The sequence below is a fragment of the Limanda limanda genome, chromosome 22, assembly GCF_963576545.1.
Source record: "Limanda limanda chromosome 22, fLimLim1.1, whole genome shotgun sequence".
NCBI classification, from domain to species: Eukaryota; Metazoa; Chordata; class Actinopteri; order Pleuronectiformes; family Pleuronectidae; genus Limanda; species Limanda limanda.
This window is the reverse complement of record NC_083657.1, coordinates 14,388,951-14,412,704: the sequence shown is the minus strand read 5'-3', so window position 1 is coordinate 14,412,704 and position 23,754 is coordinate 14,388,951. Positions and strand designations below refer to the sequence as shown.

General features: G+C 39.4%; 1 protein-coding gene across 3 annotated transcripts in view; it reads right to left on the bottom strand.

Annotated features, from left to right (window-relative positions):
• nrxn2b (neurexin 2b) overlaps positions 1-23,754 on the bottom strand; it is a 533,986-nt gene that overhangs the window by 411,823 nt on the left and 98,409 nt on the right. For 2 of the 3 annotated variants that reach the window (XM_061066072.1, XM_061066073.1), the window contains exon 4: positions 338-355. In XM_061066072.1, coding sequence (XP_060922055.1) covers positions 338-355 — 18 coding nt within the window. Of the gene's footprint in view, positions 1-337; positions 356-7,751; positions 7,774-23,754 lie in introns of all 3 variants that reach the window. The other variant, XM_061066075.1, reaches the window with a different exon arrangement.

Sequence of the window (23,754 nt, the reverse complement as noted above, 5' to 3'; positions counted from 1 at the left end):
AACAAATGGAAGGTAATGTAGTAGGCAATATCAAATAGCTGCAATGCATAAAAAATGTAAAAGAACAGGATAGGAGGCAGACAGAGGAAAAGTGCTCAGAGTTCAGAAGCGGTTTCTATTCAGCAGTTTGTCAGAGGAAAGTTTCCTTGTTCATTTAGCGCACCAACTGAAGATAAAATAGATAATTGGTGTTTGTTTGTGTGCATGTAAATGTTCACAAATATCCCAGCTGTATATGAAGAGGTGACGGAACCAGTCTGTCACTATGGCAACAGGGTGAGCGCATATAAAAGAACATGCGAAAGTGGCAGAAAAGTATAAAATGAGGACGACTTACCGGCTTGAGATGAGTCACCTGTGAGAGGACAAAGAGAGAGAGAGAAAAAAAGAGAAGATGGATCAGTTCAACGAGAGGAGCAGAATGTCACTTGAGTATACCTGCTCGCAACAAAATGAGATTTAACAGCAGGGAGAAGAGAATAAAAGATGTCAGGCTGGAATTAGCATGACGACGGGTGCTATTCAAAAACTGTGCAAAACTGAGCTGCTAATTGGGACAGTGGAGGAGCCTGGAATGTTCAGAAGGCAGAATTCCTATTTTATTAATTCAAGTTTAAAACAATCTAAAGCTGACTCTCTGAGCAAACTTCTTGACAGTCCACTTTTCTTGACACTGCAAACAACTCCTCCAAGGTCTCATTAAAAAAAAAGACTGCATTGTGTGGTTCCCTACAAACGATTTTCCCTCACTGCAATTACCATGTTTTTGGGACTGTTAAAAACACTGGATAATATTATGATCTTCTTTTTTAGGTTAAAGCAGCCTTGCCAGGAGGAATATTAATAATACAAAATAAAATCAAGGTAAGGGAAACCAATTATAAGAATTCAACAGTTTAGTGGCACCAGTATGTAGTAACTTCTACTACACAGTTAATAGGTGCAACATCACTGGGTAGAGATTGCGTCTCATGTCACGTCCGTTGACAATGACATGGCACATCTGCGATGCTTCAGGTAGACTTTACATCGTGCACAGTTACTGTCAGAGACACAAAGAGGGTGACAGACAGCGACAGAGCAAGAGGAGCATGAACAGGAGAGGGTGGGAGCGGAGGCCGGGGGTTCTAAAGACATTTAAAGGATCACCCAATACAACAACCCACAGTTTAATAAAAGAGAAGCAACTAACCCGGCTTAAACCCCATTTGGCATTCGTTCCAATGTCCTACCGATGATTCAGTAAAAAAACAAGTGTTTTCAAAAAACATCCATAACTTTTCATATCATTGATCCACGCTGTCAGGAAAGACTCCTAATTAAAAATTGGAGCTGCTACATCAGCTGGCAGGTGTTAAAGAAAGTATTAAAGTAAGTATGCAGTGGTTGTGAAGATCAATTCTTGATGGAGGGCACTTCCAACTAACTTGTGAAATGTATAACTTTCTTTCAGGGAAGTTGAGCAGCACACACGCAGCACACACGCACACGCACACGCACACTCACACACACAGTGCAATATCTGCACCTGCTGCATTTTAAAATGCCAAAACAGCTGTCTTGGGCCTATGTGCCTTCCCATTCCAGGAAATGTCTTATGTATTTTTCTGTATTTCTCTTTCCTAAAATGACAGCTTATTTGCAATGTGTGATAGGGGGGAAGCTTACGATTGGTTAATGACCACTTAAGAGACTTGTACAGTGATCATTCTTAACCTGCCTGTTTGGAACCTTTTGTTCTATTGGCCTCTTTTAATACTCCAGAGTTACTTCAGATTTATTCCTCATCATTACTGAGTCCTCCTTAAACAGTTCTTTATTTGTTATGTTGTGTGTTGAGTCTATGGTGCAGAGTGGGGTTAGAAAACTTGGTTTATCTAAAATAAAGATTTCTTAGTCAATATGTTTCAAAAAATGTTCACGTGGGTGGACCGACATAATTTTCACACCCACAACTTATAAACAACAAACTAAAAGCTTTGTAATTCAGCTCAATATAAACCACTGCAGCCACAAACAATGTTGTGCTTTTACTTTAAATACAAATTTCTAAAAGGGGAGGGATTATATGAATGTTGCTACTATGACAAATATCAGCTAAAGGTTAAAGAGTTAAATCTCTCTGTGTTCTTGACAGTTTTACTTAAAGACATGCTTGATAAAAAGTGCATGAGCACACTCAAATGAACACAGTCAGGGAGAGGGGATTTCCACCACAGGCCAATGAGCTGCTGGTTAGAGATCCCGTATGTCACTGCCAGCCATGAACAAAGTGGCCCATGCAGGACAGGCTGTCATCCATATTGGCGAAATGGCTACCACTACATGTCCAAGGTGAAAAGAAGCCTCTTCAATCCCAACACATGGAGCAGAGCGGGAACGCCAGCCAGAGCAGATGGAGCGCAGGGCACTTTGCCTTGCAGCGCCGGCCTTGGGCTCAAACTACAGTCCAGGCACACGAGCTGAGACAGAGCTTAAATGCTCAAAGTGGAGGAGGGAGGCCGAAGCCGAGAACATGCCAGAGGAATGAACACAATCAATACGCTTCCGTCTCTCAGGTCTTGTTTGTTAATATCCTGGATATTGACAAGGATTTCTCCGACTCCCAAATGGTATCAGCTGCCGTGCTCGCTCTGATATCGACAAACCTGCTTGAAAATCACGAGGGTAGCCAGTGACACAGGCAAGTAGGTAAAGTGAGTGTTTGTGAGACAAGAAGCAAAGACGGGGGAACGGAGCAGGTGAACAGATAGTTGGCCAAACACAACTCTTGCAACTTCTTCCAGACCACAACAGAAACAAAAATATAAGCGAGATGCATGCTCCTGTGTGATAGCATGTTATGGCAGCTGTATATGAATATAAGCTGAATGCCAATAACAGCTTGGTTCTCAGTTGTTCATGAATTTTGATGTGAAAGCTGCTGCGGTGTAGTGGCACCTAAGGAAATGATTTGGCTTCTTTTTTTGCCCAGTTACATCTTCCACACCATCTTTATTGTATATGATACCCATCATTACACCCAACAATGCATGTGACTTGTTGTGACCACAAAGGCATCAGTGAAAAAGTCAAGCTGCACAACACACACACACACTGTTAGATTTTGGTAATTCAGTCTCACAGCCAAGAAGCAGTGACCCCTGGCTGCTGTCGATTTACTGTCCATCTCTTAGCACACTCTCCAAAACCCTTTCAGCAACACTGAGCTGTCAACCCTTCTTGCCCATGAAGGTGAGAAACATGACACTTACACACGTGTGTGCATGCAAAAGGTAAAAAAATGAACTATTCAAGGCCGTGTAAAGGGCAGACTTTTCAAGACCAGGAAACAGAAAGTTATCCACATATTGGCTGCATACCAGGGTCAAACATTTTTACCTCAGTCAAAGAGGTTATATCTTCACCCTGTCCATTTGTTTATTGGATTGTGTTGTAAGAAAATAAGGTAACAACTACTGGATGGTTTACCACAACATCTGTTGGAAGGACATGGTATGGATCAGGAAAGAAGCTATACAATTTTGACCTTGTCACTGATATTTCATGAATCATGATGAAAGATAAAAATCTGGCACATTTGGAGGACTGATTTCAATAAGTGTGTGAAATCTGGTGCTGCTTGATTCAATTTAGTGGAATATGGGGCCTTGGTGAAGATATGCATTATGCTTAGTGCCATTCTAGATTTTAAAGTTATCCAGAGACGTAGATAGTTAAAAAAAAATGCAGGTCAGATTACTTTCCTGTAGCCTACCAACAACAGTTATGATATAAGTTGTTCCACTCATGTGTCTTTTTATCTGCTAGTTTGAAAACACAGTTACTGGCTCGCTCTCAAGCATATTTGATTGTTCAACTTTAAAATCATGATTTAAAATTATGGGAGGATCATTGATGTTATAGAGCCCTCTTCACATGAAAGGTACAGGTCATTTTTCAGAGCAGAAAAGGCTCTGGATCCAGTTCCAAAAGGAAGGTTTAACAAACTCTCACCCTAAGTTGATAAACCCTGAGATAAAAAATCTGATCCAGAACAACTAACTCAGTTAGTATGACGGGGTACGATTTTGTGAATAATGTCAAAATATTACACAAATAATGTCAGAATTGAGAAGGAAGATAGATTATTGAAAGGGGAAAAATCGAACAAACATTTCCTCCTCCACAATAGAGGTTGTGTGGTTCATTCTTCTGAATAAACCCAGTTTGCTATTGCACAATCTATTTGACGTCCTGATACTTGGTGCTAAAGAGCCAAAAGATAAGGTATAACATTATTTATATAATTTATACAGCGGTATAACTTAATAAAATGATCCCATATTCATCATATTATGACTTTACTCTCAAAATATCTGATTTATTTCCCCTTAAAGTGGCCCTATTACTCAATATACCCTGAAAAAACATAACCGTTCTTTTGAGAGCTTCGATAATGCAATCCAACACACAAATGGGTAAATAACGGACAGAGCTTTGATTTAATATGTGGATTTGTGGCGATGCACTTTTATCTTCAAAAACACAGCAGTTACGAGAGAGCCTGACTTGAATATAAGAGACGTTAAGTTACCGTTTTATTTTATTCAGCGAAGTCCACTCAACCACATTAGGCAGCAGACTTTTATTTCCATAATGGATTGTATAAATGCTGAAATTCTTTATCTGCTAGATTAAATTTCAAATATTTTGAATCATCTGTAACCAGGAGGGGACAACGTGCCTCTGGCAGCAGAATACCTGGTTTCCATGAGTAGAATATATCTCAGCTACAATTGCTTTTAAACTAATTTGTACATGTGTTGACTTTGACCAGCAAGCAAGCACATATTCAACTTGACAGTCGGTGCACTGGCCACCTGTCCACTTCAACTGATCCTAGGGTCTTCCTATTGGTTTATAAAGCTTTTAATAGTCTTGTCTCGGGAACTGATCTGATCTTTCAAAAGCAAACTTAAGACCTGTCTATTCACTTTGGCTTTGACTTTATTTATTTATCCACCCATACACATTCCTTTGTTTTATTACTTGGTATATCCTTTCATTCAATATTTGGTGAGATATTTACCTTTCGATATCCTACTTTGCATTTCAAGTATTACTAACTTCAATACATCTCCTATCTATTAGTATCTTATTTTTATTACACCCTTCCTTTTCTATTTATGTCTTATTTTGCGTTTATATATTTTTTTCTCCTCCTACTTCTGGTGTTATCTCATTAAAATGTTATGAGATTTTTAATGTTGTTTCCCTCGTTCCCCACTCTCTGTATTTGTTGAGTCCTATTTTAGTTCCTTATTATAGAGGAGGATATCTCACTTTATGGAAAGTGAGATATCCTCCACAGTATAATCAACAGACCGTTTGGCAAGCCAGAGGAGAAACATCAAATGTGTCATTAAATTGATGTAGGCTAATTTGTCAATGAGGTGGCTTATCCCAGGGTCCTGGTATGTGCATGCTAGCATTCAAATAGTTCTGTCACCTAGATTTTTCAATTCAAATTAAGTCAGCATACTGACAAAATACAGAACTTGAAGCTGCTGCAGTAGGAAATGTCTGGTTTGCATTAGCAGCATTTTGATTCTGTGAATGTCACCACAGACACCCTCTTTGTAAATAATGTAATTCTTCCATCAATCCCCAATCTGTTAACCTCATTCAGCAGCAGACATGAAGTAACAGATGTGTTACTTATGATAAACTCTTTGAGACTGTAGCTTTAAAGATAGCAGCAGGTAGCGAGGCAACATCAAGAGAGATATAATGTTAGGAATCAATGAAGTTCTTCAAAAACCTTTACTTTGCATGACTTACTAAATGTTTAATTCTTAATTTCACAGGGCAGTTACTGACCAAACAACAGATCAAATGCTCCTTTTAATGTGACCATAACTGTAACACATTTATCAATACTGAGCCAGTGGTATATACACAGTGAAATGATTTTGCAATAACCAAACCCCCAAGACACTGTGCAGAAACCTCTACCCTGTCTCTCTATTCATCCTCTCATACAGAGGTGAAGGTCCAACTGCTGGAAGGACTTTCTGCCTATTTTCCACAACAGTGAGAAAACAATGGAATCTACCTGAATCTCTAATTAAGGTCATATTACTGTTGGATTCCACCTAAAAAGCTAAATGGGCAGAAACAGTGAGCTGCTAATACCACATGCTCTTGAAATGTACAAGAGACAAATAACCCTGACATCCCACACTCGAGGTTCACTAAGAGACAATGACCACCTGTCTTTGGGTTTTCACTGTTTGCATTGCTTTCCTGTAATCTGGTTAGACTTAAATGAAAAACAAAGTAAAAAGCTGTTCTAGTGAAGAATGGTGATCATATATTTACCAAGCAGTTTAATGGGAACATGAAGTTAATACTGGAGTGGGCCTCAATTATTCATGGCATGGAATCCATAAAATGGTGTAAAGAGATGTAGACAAAAAACAGACGACAATCCTATCCCTTGAAAGAAAGGAACGTATCAGAAGTTGCATGAAAGATACATTATAACTCAGAGTTTTCAGGTTATTACAAAACCTGTTGATTTATGATATGGCAGTATCAGTAATCATATGTGGCACCTGACTCCTTGGGAGTCATCTAAATAAGTGTAGAAGTTTTTTGTTCCTTTCCCTCATCTTGTTATTTCACTAGTGTAAAGCTTTATTGAAACTTGCCAGCCTGTCATGACCATAACTATGAATAAAATTAAAAAATGCCCCTGGTCGGAGAATGACTTTTAATAACATAACTAGTAGCGTTGATGCATGGGTGAATGGGTAATTGGGATATTAGTGGTAATGTTTATACATGTATCTTTAAATTGAGGGTTTGAATACTGATTTTGACTTATTATGGCTATAGTCGAAGCTTCAGAGTTTGAAAGAATTTGGTTCAAGCCTATATCTTAAACTACACCTTAGCCTTTAATTTTAGTCTTCTTGGCTGACAAGAGTAGAGCCTCAAGTGTTGTTCATTCTGAGATACTTTTCTGCTAACCACAGTTGTTAAAGGAGGTTATCTGAGTTACCACAGCCTTTCTGTCTGTTCCAACCAGGCCAGTAATTTCCCCCCTGAGCTCTGTCATCAACAAGGCGTTTCCATCTGTAAAACTGCTGCTCACTGGTTGTTTTGTTCTTGTTTGTTTTTCACACATTTCTCAGTAAATTCTATAGATTGTTGTCTGGGAGATCTGCAGTTTTATAAAACCTCAAATCAGTCCTTTGGGACAAGAAATCCAGTCAAAGTCATTTTCTCCCCCATTCGGATGCTTGATGTGGCTCCTGATCTCGACATGATTCTTCAGTCAGTGCCAGATAAAAAAATCATATGCATTACTAATAAGCTGCTTAGGCTTTACCGAGTTCAACGTGAGGTTTCATTTGCCAGCCAAATGCCGAGAACATCATGTGTCTACACTACAGCATTTTAAGTTTTTAGATGATAGAGGGCTAAGAAATCAGTACGTGACGTTCAGTGCATCTGTTCAATTGTCCCTCAAGATGTCACTGACAAGTAATCGTCCTATGTCTAGTCTTTAAATAGCATGCCCTGCTTAAATTTAACTTTACAAATCCTGTGTGCGACAGTGAGTAGATGAGTGTGAGTTGTACATAACAGAATCTATATTTATTTCTGCCTGGAGGCAAACAACTGAAGTTATCACAGTTTTAACTGCTTAACCTTTTTTTATTTCATTTGCATCACAGTGCTGAGAGTTGCGACAGTGACACTCACTGAAACAGAGCGACACTTCTTACCTAAGTATTTTCCTTTGGGATCATGAACCTGGCTTCCATGGCTTAAATGCTAAGCTCTTCAGCAGTTGCATTGTATAGGAACGAACTGGTGTCTGCTAAAAAATGTTACCCAGACAGCATGTACTATAATGAAGTGAGAGAATAATTCAAAACTTGTGCTGGAGTGCCTTTCAAAGCAGTGCATGCAAACAGGGAATAACAACCCGCCTTGAATAAGTGAAAAGATAAATGAAGATAAATTCCTAAACATTATTTCCCATTCTGCCTCTTTATCTCTGTGTTGCTGCTTCTCTTCACAGATTCTCTCTGCTGCTTTTACCATCCTCTCTCCCTTTTCTTACGCTATTCTTCAAATGTATCCAGGGGTTAAATGGGCCAGGGCCCACTGGAGCTGTGTTCTGCCTCCTGAAGTCCTAAGGACACCCTGCTGGAGCTGACCCCCATCTGCTTCCATATACCATAATAATATCACACTTGGATCTTTTTATCTACTAGTTTACATAATGGGCTTATTGACGATGTCTCAAACTACAAAAAGATAGTCGAGGTGATTTTGACACAAATTGATAATGAGGTTTATAGGTTATTCATATTATTTATCATCAAGTGGATCAGTGTATTCATTAAGCTGCATTGCCTTGATGGACTTGACATACATTACTGGTTAATGGCTGTCTAAGCTTCGCAGGCAAAAATATATTAATAAGTTCACTTTCAAACCCACAAACACTGTCTTTCTCTATGACACACACTATTGACAGCAGTATGCATAGGTAGCGCTAATAAGGAGCTTGGGGAAGCAAAGCTTTCCCATAATGATCATGGAAAGACGCTGAAGCTTTGCTGTCTGATAGTTATTAGGATGCAAACGCTAACGGGCTGTGGTGATGTGTGTGTCGGGGTTATTACCAACACCCGTCCGACCCATTAAGATAGTCAATCTTTACCCTCCATCCCACACAAATATGCTCTAATAAACCATGCCAGACCAGTAAACAATTTTTTTTTAGTCTGACTTTGGCCTAATGCATCTTAAATGATATAGTGCAGAGACATGTGTGTCAGGTGGTGGTTACTTCACAGATTATACAGATTATTGTCTACCGGGTTATCAGTATTACAGCACTCTCTTACAAGAGGGAGAAGGTCGTCTGTAATCACAGTATTTCTTGATGTTATATATAACTTTCAGCATAAAGTGCTCAAATGTTGTTAAGGCATTCTGACTCCTGACTGTTGTCCACAACTACTTTACACTTAGTGACAAGCTACTTATCCATGTCATTAAATCCATGCAGTCATATAAAGGCAGTTAGATCCACTTCAACTCTTTAATCTTGTGCATCATGAAGCTTCCTTAAAACTTTCTTTGCAGTATTTCAGCAGTATTCTTTAAATGCCTCAATGCTATTAATGTCACACTACATTTTTAATATGATGAGAAAAAGAAGAATTGACACTGTAAAGGTATTATATTAATATGTTCAAATAAAGTGTTTCATCAAAGTCTATTTAATGCATAATTAAATACAGCAACACAGGTGTTTACTGTATGATTTATGTTATTTATGTGGAAAATATGGCCACTAATGATGGGCCACTGTGCCCCAATAGAGATCAGTGTTTCGAAAGGTTAGTTAGTAAATGGATATTCTAATTACTAATTATTCTACTTATTCACTTTCCACATCTCACAAATTTAGCACATTTGGACTGCTTTTGTAAGGAATTCAGGAATTCAAACAATCTAAAACAAACACTTTGTATCCGGAAAAGCAGGTTAAATCATTTAAACCAATCTGGGGTGAAGTAGAAATATCAACCTGGCCTCACTACTCCGCAGCAACCCTTCAAAGATTAACAGAATTCTGAAAGGAGTGTCGGTATAAAGCAAGCCCCGAGGCCATGTGTGCACTGTAATATACTACCCCAGAGGTAGGCTATTGTTCTTAAAAGAGAAAAAGGAAGGAAAACGGTGCTGTCATCCTGCAAAACCATATCTTCTGGCATGTGAAGAAGCGCCGTGTTCTCTCTGATCACAGAAGGATGGACTCCTTCCGTATGCTCGGACGTCCTCTGGACATGAAGCAAGTCTGCTGCTGAGTTTATTGGGCCCTTCACCCAAGGCCACCAGCTCAGAGAGGTTATTTTTCACTGGCACTAACATAACCACTGTTAAACTGGCCTAGCACCAATGCAGGAAAACAACCGGTCATGATTTTCTCGATGAGATGACTCCACTTTAAACATAGTTCACTCTCTGAAGCCTGGGACTTGCAAGCGCTTTCGGATTCACCACGAATAAAGGGCAAGCGGGGCTACCTCTACCATAGGTTCATTCAAACTGACAAAACTTTAGCATGTCAGACTTTATGGTCCACATAAATACAGTAACTCAGCCTCATGATTAGATTCTTGAGATACTCCCCAATCCAAAGCAAAGTCTGTCACTCTTTTGCAGGGGTTAAATTTGTACGATTAAAAGGTCCAGTTGACAAGATGTTCTCAAGCAGATGTCCAGAGCATCTTTCAAGGGGGTTGTTGAAATGCAGGACTTTAAATTAAATAAGTAATTAAATAACAAATTTAAATCTGATACAAATTGCTTTTTAAAAAGATAAACATTTACAAAGTGTAGCTTGAGTTTCCTTTTTTTCCCTTAATTTCAGTGTGTGTGTTCACTTCCTCACTGATTCAACTTGCAATAAGTGGCTGACACTAATTTACAGTGCATGCAATTAGTCTGCTAAACCGCTGCCTCAAAGGATTTAAAAGTGCTGACAAATAAAATAGAAACGTTTTAACATTAATAATTATCAGTAATAAATTGATAATTGACGGCGTCCCACCCATTAATGACCGTGGCTTTATTTTGACGTCCCCTGGATTTCTCTCTTGCTCTCAACATTACTTTTATAGCTGTTGGTGTTGTGCCTCACAACTTTCCATCAAACATCTTTTACAACACATGTTAATCTAAAATAGCTTAACCACCGGTGTTAAAATTGAAAGGAACACTATCATCAATGTTGTCTTGCAATTAAGGAAAACTTAAAGCTATCCAATAGATAACTACAAGAGGCAATAACAACAGAGACGAATCAAATCCAGGTAAAAGCAAATAAGTGTTTGATACAGTTCACAGATAAGTTGGTTTTACATACTGTACGTTTATTGACTGACTATTTTCAAGTCGGGTCAGACCCCGCTTTGCTGGCCCTGTTTTGTTCTATGTTTGCATATAATGTTATGTTAAATTCTCACTTTATCAGCAGCAAACAGAAGTAAAGTCACGGTATAAGTATAGGTTAAAAGATTCATGTTTCTTTTATTGGACGAGTAAAATGCGTTTTAAAAATACTCTCCTAAGCATTAGATCATATTCAGGGTCATCACACAGTCCCAAGCAGTTAAAATAGATTAAATATGTGGCTCTGACACTGCCGGTGGAAGGTGTGAGAGGTAGTCTTTAAATCACCACAGCTTAACATCTAAGAAAGAGCCATCATGAAAAGTGGATCTTTGGAAAAATAGTAGTCTTTAAGTTTGCTGTCCGCGTCCACGCCTTATATAGCTCACATTAACCAAATGCCATCGTCATATCACACCAATCGAATATTTAGGTTCCATTAAATCATTCCATAGCCAATCAGCTTAGGGGTCGCTGCTACAGCTAAATAAAGATGTAGGTGTATGTGTTTAGTCACATGCACAGGAGTGCAGGAGATTGTTTTGGATGCAGAGAGAGCATCAAGCACAGAGATCCCGACTCAAAAGACGCGTCCAATTAGAGAGCACATATTTTGAGACACACAGTAAAGAGTGGAAGCAAAGTTAACAAGCACACAGCACCGTTCAAAGAAATGGTAAACTGGCCAGGTAATTAGGATCAAGCAATGAATGCAATTGAAAGTATATTCTGCAGTTTCCTAAGCACATTTTTACCGTGTTGAATCTGGGCCAACACTGGATGTAAAGATATTATGGCATTCAGCAGTGTTTTGCCGTTTTTGAATACAATATGAATGACAGGTTTGCTGACACTTGGATGACACCACACATGCAGTAGGGAGGCATGTTTTTTTTTTTCTGTTTTATTACCCCTGAATTGACGTTAACATATATTGGATTCGGCTGCAGCGCTGTTTACCCCTGAGACTCCACTTCACCCACCCCTCCATGGGCATAGTGGTGAGTAGATAATGATGATAATGGTGAATTTAAATTTTTCATCGAAAGTGAACTATCCCTTTAACACCTGATATAAAGTGATTGGTCTAAAATATTTCCTGTTTGCTTTCTTTCTTTTTATCCAGCTACATTCACAGGACGTAACAGATGATAATTGGTGATGCATTTATCCAGCGCTTTTATAGTCCAATCATTCACTCAAAGCACTTAGAACTACATGCCATTTACACACATTTGTTAACACACTCACATGTTGATGGGACAACCATGAGAGGCAATTTGCGGGTTCGGTATTTTGCCCAAGGACACTTCAATATGTAGAATGCGGAAAGCGTGGGATCTAACCACGAACTTAAGTGGACAACCCGGTCCACCTCCTGAACCAGAGCAGGCCCCAGGAGAAAGCTGTGTTGCTAGGTAACAGGGACACAGTTCGGTTGATACCTAGAGTGGTTATCTGGTTTGTCAGATGGATACTGGTTACATACATAGTTCTAAATAAAGTGAGTGGCTGTGTCTGGAGAAAATAGAGAGTCACAACTGTAATTATGGACCTTCTGGAGTGCAGTGTGAATCAGAAAGACTCTGCAGTGGCTAGAGTCCGTACAAATAAATAATACATAACAAAAAAGTTATCAGGTTGATTTAAAAAATGTACCTTTACCTAGAATTATCACCTCACGGTTCTATGCCTCCACTGTCCGGTCAAGTTGGAGGTAGCATCCAATTTTGTTGAGACTCATATGTACAAGACTATGTAGTGAAGACTTTGAAGGAAATTAATAACATATATTAAGTATATTTTTGGTCATATTTAGGGTACTCATTCTTAGCACAAATTCCTAGTTATGGCCAAAAGAGTTTTGTGAGCTAACATTGACATAAAAGTGAACAGTGAAAAAGAGAAATTGCAGTAAATTGCAACTGACGGGCCGGATAGACAGGAGGTCACGATGACCTTGCCGTGATAGCAGAGACCTAAAACCCATCTTGGTGTATCTGAGCCCACTCTATTGAAGATATTGTTGTGTTCACCTCCCTCAGGTCCGAGGAAGACAATTTAACTATTGCTGAGTGAAACTTGGGACTCATGGTAGCTATTGGACGGCTGACACCTCTGCTTGACAGTGATGGTAGGAAAATGAAAGAGACTGCTTCAAAGTTTTTACCTGACAAGGACAAGTTTGACTTATTGAAAGGTCGAACTCATGAGTTTCAAAGCATATAGGAATATCTAAAGTAATGTGATACATTTTGAATACTTGATCCTTACACTCAGGCTTAAGAAATGCAAGTATTTCAGCATCATCATTAAGAAATACGAGGCAGACATCTATTGACAGAAGAGCATCCTTAAACATAATGCCTCTGGCTATGGCCGTGTCTGTGGTGTGGAGGCATCAAATAATTAGATCAGCATTAAGTCAGGGATATTAGCTCGATCAAAATTCACGATGCAGTTCATGTACAGTGTTTCATTGAATCAGAGTGAATTTGCACATCCTATTTTATCCAGTGTGCTATAAAAAATGTGTTGCTCACGTTTAGAGTGCAGCCCAACACACATCACACTGTACAGTGACCTTGAGGGTGTTTGCCTCTGATGTGACACGGTACCTCTTCACTGTTGGGTAATACCTGAAGCCAGTGTTTGACCAATTCTTCACACACACACACACACAAACACACACAAATGTGCGCACACACACACACACACACACACACAAACACACACACACACACTGATCCCCTTCTACTCGTGCCTCTGCACACCTCCTTCCCAGACCCTAGTCCTTGCTCTAATCCTCTGGACTCGATGCTGAGGCTGCAGCCTGGTAATTCACCAAATCCCCTTCTGCTACCCTCAGCCCACACCTCTCCTCTGATGTCAAGTGCTCCTTGACAGTGCACATGCCAACACACACACTTACATACAAACATACACATACAAAGGAATCCTCAAATGCCTCAATATTCAGATTTTATATTCACTGTGAACAATGTTTACTTGTCTTGCAGTAAGAATATTTTTTCTCTATTCAGGGTTTTCAGTTGATGGAGCGTCAGTATTTACAGACTGCATGGTTTGGGTCTGCTTTCTGGCTCTTTAATGAGCTCCTTTTTATCTCTACGTTCTCAGAACTGTCAGTGAAAAACATCCACATATTATATAGTAATTGCATTGGATGCCACCAAAGTGCTCCCTGATTTGCCATTAGAAAGCCCCCCCATAAGAACTATGGGTAATTTCAGGCCTGCCTTTGAAACTGTGAATGTGTCTGTCAAGAACACTAAACACGATATACAACTTGAAATGTTCTTTTTTCTTAGCAAGTACAACGATAACGGATAAAATGGGCAGAAAAAGAGAGACATTTTTCTAGTTCACGTCATCTTCACTTATGGTTTTAAAATGTCCATCTCATCTTCTAAGATATTCTTCTCGTCCAAAGGGTCATTGTATGAGGGGAGTTGGTGAATCATTTTGATATGTAAGCAAAACAGTTGTAAGCGCGTATAATTTATCTCTTATTACTGGAGGCAAAGCACACTGCATATGACACACAAATCAAACTTTGCTGTCAAACCCTTTTTACACCCCACCCCAGTTCAACTCGTATGGCATCGCATTACACACTGCAAGATAATTGTCATGCCTTCAAATGACTACATGTTGCCTTTTCAGTGGCCTCATTTTGTTCCATGGTTATCATCTGTATGATAAACCGATTTAATCAGCTGCTCGGCTGGATAGGACATCCAGTCTTCCTGCTCATCTGAAACTAGTTACCTAGGCACCTGATTGGAGCACTGAAAGTCCTAAGTAGTTTTTAATGATGCCTGCCGGAGACTTCGTGAAACGTCCAGTCAATTACACAAAGGCAATAAATAAGGGGAACTGTGAGTGAACTCAAAAGTCAGGAACAGATGAAAGAGAGAAAAAAAAAGGTGTATGAAGAGGACATATCATTAAAGGGAAATGAAGGATTTGGCACAGTGCGACTTGTCTATGGATTAGAGTAAAATAAGGACAAAGCAGCAACGATCCAGTTTGCTTTGCTGCTTTATGAAGGGTTAACGTGAGTACTTTATAAATGCTGGAGTAGCCGACCATCAAGGCCTCCTCTCTGTTCCTTTATGATTAGTGTGCTTGTTTTGTTAGATGTGATTGGACTGATGCTGTAATGCTGTAAAGCTCCGCCCGAGTTAATGGTCTGTGGTTACTTTTGCCGAGCCCGACTGCTTGATTAAATTATTCACTTAATATCAGTATTAGTTGATTAATCTTCCAATTAATTGTCTGGGTCAAAGTGATTTTAACTTAGACTTTGTGTAACAGCTGACTTAAAAAATGGTTGCACTTCTCTTTGATATTCACTCAGTGAGTACTTAGTACTGTATTCTCGTGAACGCGGTATCTCAAGAAGCCCTTAATGGAATGTTTTCAAATTGTATACAAACATTGGCCTCAAGGGTGATCTGATTCCATTTTGGAGGTCAAGGTCACAGTGGCCACATGAAGTTCATAAAGTTGTTCTTGAATGAAATATTTTAAGATCAGCTTTGGTACAATCATTCACTTGGACTCAAAAATGAACACTTCTATTTTGGGGACAGGTAAAAGGTCAGGGTCATAGAGACCTTACTTTCCTGTGAATGGGATTTTTCAGGACTGACAGAAGGGAATTTCATCACACCTGGCACAAACAACTTGGACTCATGAATGATTACAATATAGTTGTAACACTCGGACTCACCTATTAACTGATTCGATTTTGGTTAATGTAAGGTGGCCTCGAAAAACATGATTTGTGCCTCTTGAATGTGATATCTCAAGACTGCCTTGAGGAAATTTCTTTGGATCAGTCGTCACTTGGACTCAAATTAGTGGTCATAGGTCAAGGTCACAGTGATTAAAAAAATATAGAAATATGTAGATGGAAATTGCACCTCCAGAAGAGAGGTTATATTTTTTTTGTTGGAAAGTTTATGTAAAAACTACCGACCAGGTTTCCACGGGACGTAGGCCTAGAAAGGACCCTTTAGAGTTCCTGGTCCAAACAAGTAGTCGGATTCAGGATTTTCCCCCCACCTTCTTTCACGATGCAGGACATTTTCAAAGTTTTCACAGGGAATATTTAATGGGGAAAATGTCTGGGCGTATATGGGGAACTGATTATGAGTATGTGCATTTTGGTGCAGCTTAATTGATTTCAAAAGGGACTGACGATGGTTCAAGGGTACGCTTGTAACTATATATGAATTTCAAATGAAACAATAAATAAAACTGGTTATTATTCTGCAAAAAAAAACCACTATAGGTGCACAGATAGGAACAAAATATATTACTACACCCTCTGCAACACTATATATTGCGGTACCAATATGACACTGTGCAGCAGAGGGAAGAACTGTATATAGCTATTACACTGGAGAGAAAAAGAGAAATAACAAATGAAGCTGGTTAAGGGTTCATCCAACAGCAAGATCATGACCTGTAACATGCCTCTATGCTGTGAGTGTGCGCAATTTGGTGCACATCCATATAAACAGCCAGATCTACTGAATTTTAATGGTATATGTTTCATCAGGGGAATGTAAGCGTGTGACATTTTTGTGCTCAATTTCAAACACACAGAGACAGTATATTTTTGTATAAATTGGAAAACAAGAAAAAAAGAGTCTCTGTTGTGTACTTTATCTTGTGTGCTATGGACAAGCAGAGATTTGACTATGAATACACTATAATAATGAACTTTGAGGAAGGCTGAGAGCTGAATTCCACACAACTTGAGGTTCATTAATCGTTTTCAGAAGTGATGCCTGGAGAGCTAGGAACTTAATTTTTTTCCCCAGCCTGTCCAGCAAACGATACAAACAGTCACATGTACCACTCCTGCATATTCAGTTGAGCTACAAATGGGGAAATTGTCAGTTAATTTATGACTCCGATGCTGCATCAATACCAGCCCACACACTTCAGGCTGTTGATGCATTTTGTGTCAATTCAGTTGTCTATGGGCCAGTAGTTTATTTTTCAAACTCTCACATAGAGATGATTTGCAGCAAACAGTGTAGGCTAGAGTGTGCCACCATTTATAGTGTAATATTTGCAATATGAATGGTTAAAAAGGGTTGAACTACCGTCACTCAAGGAGCTGCTGGCGAGCAGCACAGAGGAGACAGAACGTCATGAAGCTTGACATTTTTATGTTTGAGTAGTTTGCTTTTAATGAGTTTGGTCAATCATATTTTTTACCAGGAAGACAAACACAGATATGACCCGCCCTACTCGGCATCTGATTGGCTTACTTTGATGTTCTTATCCTAACTAACCAATGACAGTAAGATGGGTGATGCTTTTCGCTGTCCTAGGAACAAATTGGCTTGCAGGACACGAATGAAGGATGCACACAACAGGTGATTTGGAAGCGGGCATACACCATATACTTCCATATACCCTGCACTACACTACTGGTTTACAGCCAAGTTTGAATGCCATTGCTCTCACTTGGTTAAACAAGTGTTAAATGCTTCACAGACCACATAAAGTGCTCCGAGAGAGTTTTGTCGCACCCTTAATCTTTTACTGCCTCAGTGGAGGAATGGAGGAGCTGACTTTGTGTTACAACTTGAATGAAAAGCAAAGAGCAACATAGCAAACTAGATTTTATTTTGGTTTCACTTTTCTTGTATGTGTTTTTATCCGGTGTCTTGCGGAACAAACTTTGATATCCAAAGGCAAACCTGTACAATAGGTTACAAAATCCAGAGTTTTCCATTTTAAATGTATTCACAACCATGAAAAAAAAATACAAGGTGCACTTTGGCCTTTAAAGGGAGCCAAGAAAATCTGTAGAGGGAGAATGCAAGAGATGAAAAGAAGTCTTACGGGTCAAGAAAAAGCTAATGTCCTAAAAGCCAGATGAGCTTATCCTGAAGCCAAAGTAAATGAAAGGGTGACGGAGGCCAGAAATAAGAAGAATCAGTTGATGCAGGGCAGGAATTATGGGATAAGGAGCAGAGAAGGCATCAAACTAAATCTCCTTAACACAGTACAGAAAAGCAAAACCTCTAATCACTTTAGCAATTGCTCTTTATAAGGAAATGGGTTCACATCTAAACCTACTCACTTACAGTGGCTGTTTCATTACAGAGGTCAAGTGAGTACACACACGGTCAAACAGAGAGATAAAGAGAAAACTCAGCGAATGACTGATGTCCTACGACACATAGTTTGGATGAGCAGTGCCTTTACACTGTTTTACACTAAATTTCCTCAGGAGGGCATTGTTGTAAAAAGCTCTACCCTCCACACAGAGACACTTACAGAGTGATGCAGGTGAAAGAAGAACAGCCACCTGAGGAAGCAGGCCTGTTGAATGAGATAACATAATATTAAATTTGAAAGGAACAAGATTAATTAATCACATTTTACACTAAAGTTTCACATCAGTTTGAAGCGCAATGTCTAAAGTGTGTGAGAAGATCTTAGCACTCATAAACCTTGATATTTGCATATGCCACAGACATATAGTGTAAGGTGTACTGTAATTCTTGAGTAGTAATTTTTCTCCCTTTTTCCACAAAGGCAAGGGCACTTAAATCATACAAATGAAAAATGCTTGCCGACTGGCTTTGGGAATAGGGAATGCAAATCATGCACCCCGAGAAATAACTATAATATCTTATTCATGAATGTGCTTTAACATTTAAGCGGGCCTATAACTTACACAGGACCTCTTTTGTTCTCAATCAACATAAAAGCTCACAGTCTACATGAAGGTCTTCACCTCTGCGTAATGGCTTCACTTGATGTTGTGTTTCCTTTCTTCCTCCAACCCCCCTTCTCACCCAGTCTCACCGCTCCTCTTTCTCCTCATAATATCTCGGGTCCCCTGCTGCTTGCTGAAGAAAATTACCTCTTGTTTTGATTTTGACCGGTAATTTGATATTTTTTTGTGTGATCTCGGCTAAGAAGGTGTCCATCAGAATAGCTGTGCGTCCCCGCTGACATTTAGAACAGCAGTCATTAGTTATGCACTTGATCAGAACAGCAACACAAATCAACCCCCCCTCCCCTACTACCTGCTCTGATTGCAAGGGCCTCTAATGTTATTCCACTTGGCTCACTGACTCTGCTTGTATGCTCCGGCGAGCACGAAACCACCCATTGCCCTGTGAATTCGCAAAATTAGCAGGGGACAAAACTGAGGCGGGGTAATTCAGAGAAGCTGCAAGCTTTTACTTGTTTTTTAATTTGATGAAGGAAATGAGTTACGTGCTGTGGTAAAAGTTCAATAATAAAACTACACAATAGCATGTCATTTCAGCCTTTCAACTATTGATTGGTACACACACAAGTGTACCTGTGACAAAATACTGCATTTAAAACAGCTAATACATTTTGAACAGCTCTTGAATTCCCATTAACCTTGGTGGGGAACTTCGGTGCCTGGCTTATTCGACAGTTGACCTTGATGCTAAGAGCGCAGAGTGAATGCGCTGAAAGCACTCCAGACAGTTGGCACTGGCTTCTTATCTTAACAAGGGGGAATTATTTTGGTTCACCAAGCCTCAGTAATATCTGGAAAACGTCACTACACAAATTGTCTGCCCAATTAAACCCATTTGGAGATAAGATAGGTAGCTTTGATCTGTCCCACGACTGCCAAAAGGAGCCATTTGGAGGACAAGGTCACTTTGAGTCATTTCTCAAATGTTTGCAGCTGCACACAGAGGCGATTCAGCCGGTAAAGATTCTGACCTGCAGCATCCTGACAGTACACTGACACCAAGCTGAGCCATCATGTTCTGAGGAGTCAGGGGGGAATTGCAAATTGCATTGCACAGAAAGGTCCTCAGGATATATTCATTTAATAAAACAGTAGTGTCGTCCAACATTGCCTTTTTCACATTTAATTGAATAGCTGCTCATTTATGTTTCGTCATTTATTAGTATTGAGGCAAGCCTCTCTATCAGAAATAACTTGGAATACTTTCAACACATTTTTCTCTTTGTCTTAGTCATTATATTAATAATATTTACAAGTCGGTCAAATATATAATTCACTGCAACTCATTCCATTTCAATGTTTGTATTCAAACATAATTAGCTTGATGAAGTTTAAAAGAACTTTAATGTCACACTAATTCTGTTGACAATGCTATAGGCAAATAGTGGCACAGTTCAAAACCTTGGGTCAATTATGGACCTTGGAGATTAAGTCTACATCAACTGTCCTGTAACAAACGAAGATGAATATCCCCGGCTTTAGTGTGTTTAATTATTAATATAACATGCGGTGGGGGATTAGAGGAGGTGAGCGGGAGGCAAGGGTTCCGAGACTGTGACTATCTGCTAATTAGCAATAGGATTGAAACACTCAAGGGGCAAAGACACTGTGCAGTCAGTGTGTTAACAGATATGCAAGGTGAGGCTCCAACACCACGTTGAATATACACCTAATGTGTGGTTCAAGCATTTTGCAGTGCGCTCCTTTGTCTTCTGTCACTATATGTGTTATAACACTCCCTTTAATGGCACATCCACCACAATGGGATAACGTATATAAGTGAAGCAGCACATGTCAACTGTGAAACCACAAGCTTCTTCTCGCAGACATTGGCCCAACAGAAACAGGTATTGGTGCGTGGCAGCACTCAATCAATGCAAATGCTTTCTAACCATTGTTCAGATGTGTAGAAAAATGCCCAATTTTCATTTGACAATAATTTGAAGTAGCCCTCCTACATTGTTATTTCATCTTGCATTGAAAACATTATAGGGATACAAACCCATACAAAGTTTTAATAAATTTGGGGGTGTCAGCAGAGTCCTATTGAATGGGAATGAGACGGTATTCTCCTGCGCAGGTACGGCTAAGATGTGTGCATTTGGAAATAAAGAGGTATCTGCAGTATAAATATTTTTGCAGTGTAAACTTACTTTTTAATGTCTGAGAGTTGGCTGTTTGTTCAATTTTTTTTTAAAGAAAAGGAATATTATTATAGCTTCTCTTCTTTGGTTCAACTATGACTACTGCTCTTGCACCACATCAGGCCAACATACTTATTTTCCACAAAAAAAAAAATTACGCTGGCACTTATTTATTGTTTGTTTGAATGGTTCTATATAGTATATAGTGTATGTACCATACTACATATATGTAAGACTGCGTTAATCAGATTTCAAGGTTGCAGGTGGGGGGCAGATTCTTTAAGGAAACCATCAAACTGACGGGTTCAAATCCATCATGGCTGTATAGTAAATATAAATAAACCAGGGACATCGGCTGTTGTTTACATATACATATATTTTTTTGTGAATAGAACATAAAAATAACATATGAAGCCACAAAGGAGATAATCAAACCAAGCCTCTTTCCCCCCCAAGAAAACATAAAGGAGATGTTTTTAGTCCCTGGTTTGACTAAGTTGGCCTGGCCTCTTTTCTCTACAGTTTTAAATCCCCACATATCTTAATAATGTTCTTTCTCTCGTCCAAATCCCCTTATTCAATTATGGCAGCTTCTAATACATGTGTCAACATGTTTCATTAGTCTGTCCTCCTCTCCCACCAAAGAGATTAGCGCTACCTCCTTTCTTTTTATTTTCTAAATGCGGAAATATCATTTTCTCCGGGACACAGGGAGAGAAAGTGTGAAAGAGAGAGAGTGATTATTCTTGTTCATTACATTTCCCTCTCATCGGCCAGCCAGAGCTGCTTTTTCTTCCTGAAAAGACTATTAAATATGCGGCCCGAAATTTACTTATTCAGCTTTCAATTTTGCTGCAGTCTACATTTAAATGCTTACAGAACATTACACAGAAAAAGAACGGGGGTTTTTAACTCTTGGCTCTCTCTCTAAACGCCTGGAAAGCTTTTATCACAGAACCGGTATTCATGAGCGTTATGCAATTGAACAATGCTAAGACTGTAGAAATAAGATACGAGGCAAGACCGCCTCATCGAGTGTGCGTAAGGATATGTGTGTCATAGAAGAGGGTGATTAATTCTATGACTGTGCGATGGCTTTGATGTTCCTTGTGGTAATTGTTGGGAGTTCCTGCTCCCTCAAGGGTTTTACAGCAGCTTCTGTTTTGTACGAGTCGAGAGGGCCGTGTGTAGGCAGGGACTAGATTACACATTACAGCACATGCATGCTCTGTGGATTTCTCCCTTTGACACTACATCTGTAGAGAGCCCGAGCGGTGGAAAGCGAGGGCTCTATGGTCATTATCATTCTACTCCTGTTACACTCATCTTCTGATGGGCCTCATCCCTCCGTTGCCCCTCCTTCCCCTATCCCCTTCTCTATTTCCACATATCCCTGTCTTCATCGGTTTCCCCTCAGCACCGGATTTTGTCTCTCCGGAGAGCAGACAAGATTGGAGAAACAGGAAGGGACAGAAACACAGAGAGATAGATAGAGCGCAGGAGATGACACGGATGAGACGGAAAAAGGCCATGGACGGAGGAAAGGAGGCAGAAAAAGAAAAGAAAGAGAAGAGAAGGGAGTGTATTTCTCTTTAATTTGGAGAGCCTTTGGTAATCTATGGCTCTTTAGCTATGCTCATATAAACAAAGTACCTTTGGTTAAACGTCACGAAATGAAAATATGCCACAGTCTATGCACTGCTCATCCTGTTTCCATTCCTCATCCCTCTCTCTTAGTCCTCACTTTCACTTCTTTTTTTCTATTACGTGAGTCTCTTACTCCTTGCAGTCATCTTTAGATATTTTCTTCAATGAGTTCCATGACTCAGTATTTTTTGTTTACTACTAGTCCCAATAGCTTTACTCACATTTCCCACATCCGCACTTCTCCCCCCCCGTCCTCACTCTGTCTCTAATCTGTCTTGTGAGCTACTCCGGCCCTCCTTCCCCATTATATTTCCACTCTTTCCTTTTTGCCCCCTGTGACCTTAATTACAACATGTTAAAACCTGACCTGGATCCAATTTCCAGCCTCTGACCACACTGCCACAAGATTAATTCCCCATGGGCCAAATTCAATTATGTCCTCTCTAAATAAGGACCACAAATGTATAAAAAAGGAGGGATAGAACAATAGGGTCACCAAATTGAATCTCGGGAAAAAAACATTGAGGGTAAAGGTCTACACAATTAAAAGAAAACAGAGAGAGGATAATGGCTTTATCCACTCGTATCAAACATGATGGGTATTTCATTTTGTGTGCTTTATAATCATGGTCTTTGTTACTCAGGACTTCATTATTAATGCATGTATAGGCTGCAACAACCTAAAGTTGGTGATTCAACAAAGTCTGGAATTCCAATAAATATTTAAACAAGTCTTGGGTGGTTGAACGCCTTGCCCGAAGTAAAAGTCGATTCAAATTCTAGGCATCCTAAAATCAGTATGTACGTTAGAGAGGATTTTATCAGTTAGATTCATATCTTAGGATGAAGTTAGTTAGTTATAAATTAAATTGCAGTTTTATTTAGGGTTACACAAAATCAATATGACAATGACAAAAGCCCTGAAACATAGGGGCACATTGGCTGCTTTTCCGGACTGTATAAATGCATTAGGGCAAGCAGGTCTAAAACATGGCGTTACGTTCGGAGTGCTTACTGAGTGTATTGTTAGGATTTTGAAAACAATGTTTTTTCTTTGAATTCCTAGGATTGTGCAATAAAGAATGTATGGGGTAGATTTTGGGTCACTCTACTCAGTAAAGATGTTCGAGACATTATCTTAGAGAAAAGATTATCTTGTGTGCAAAGGAAAAAAAAAACTCAGTGTATGCTGACTCG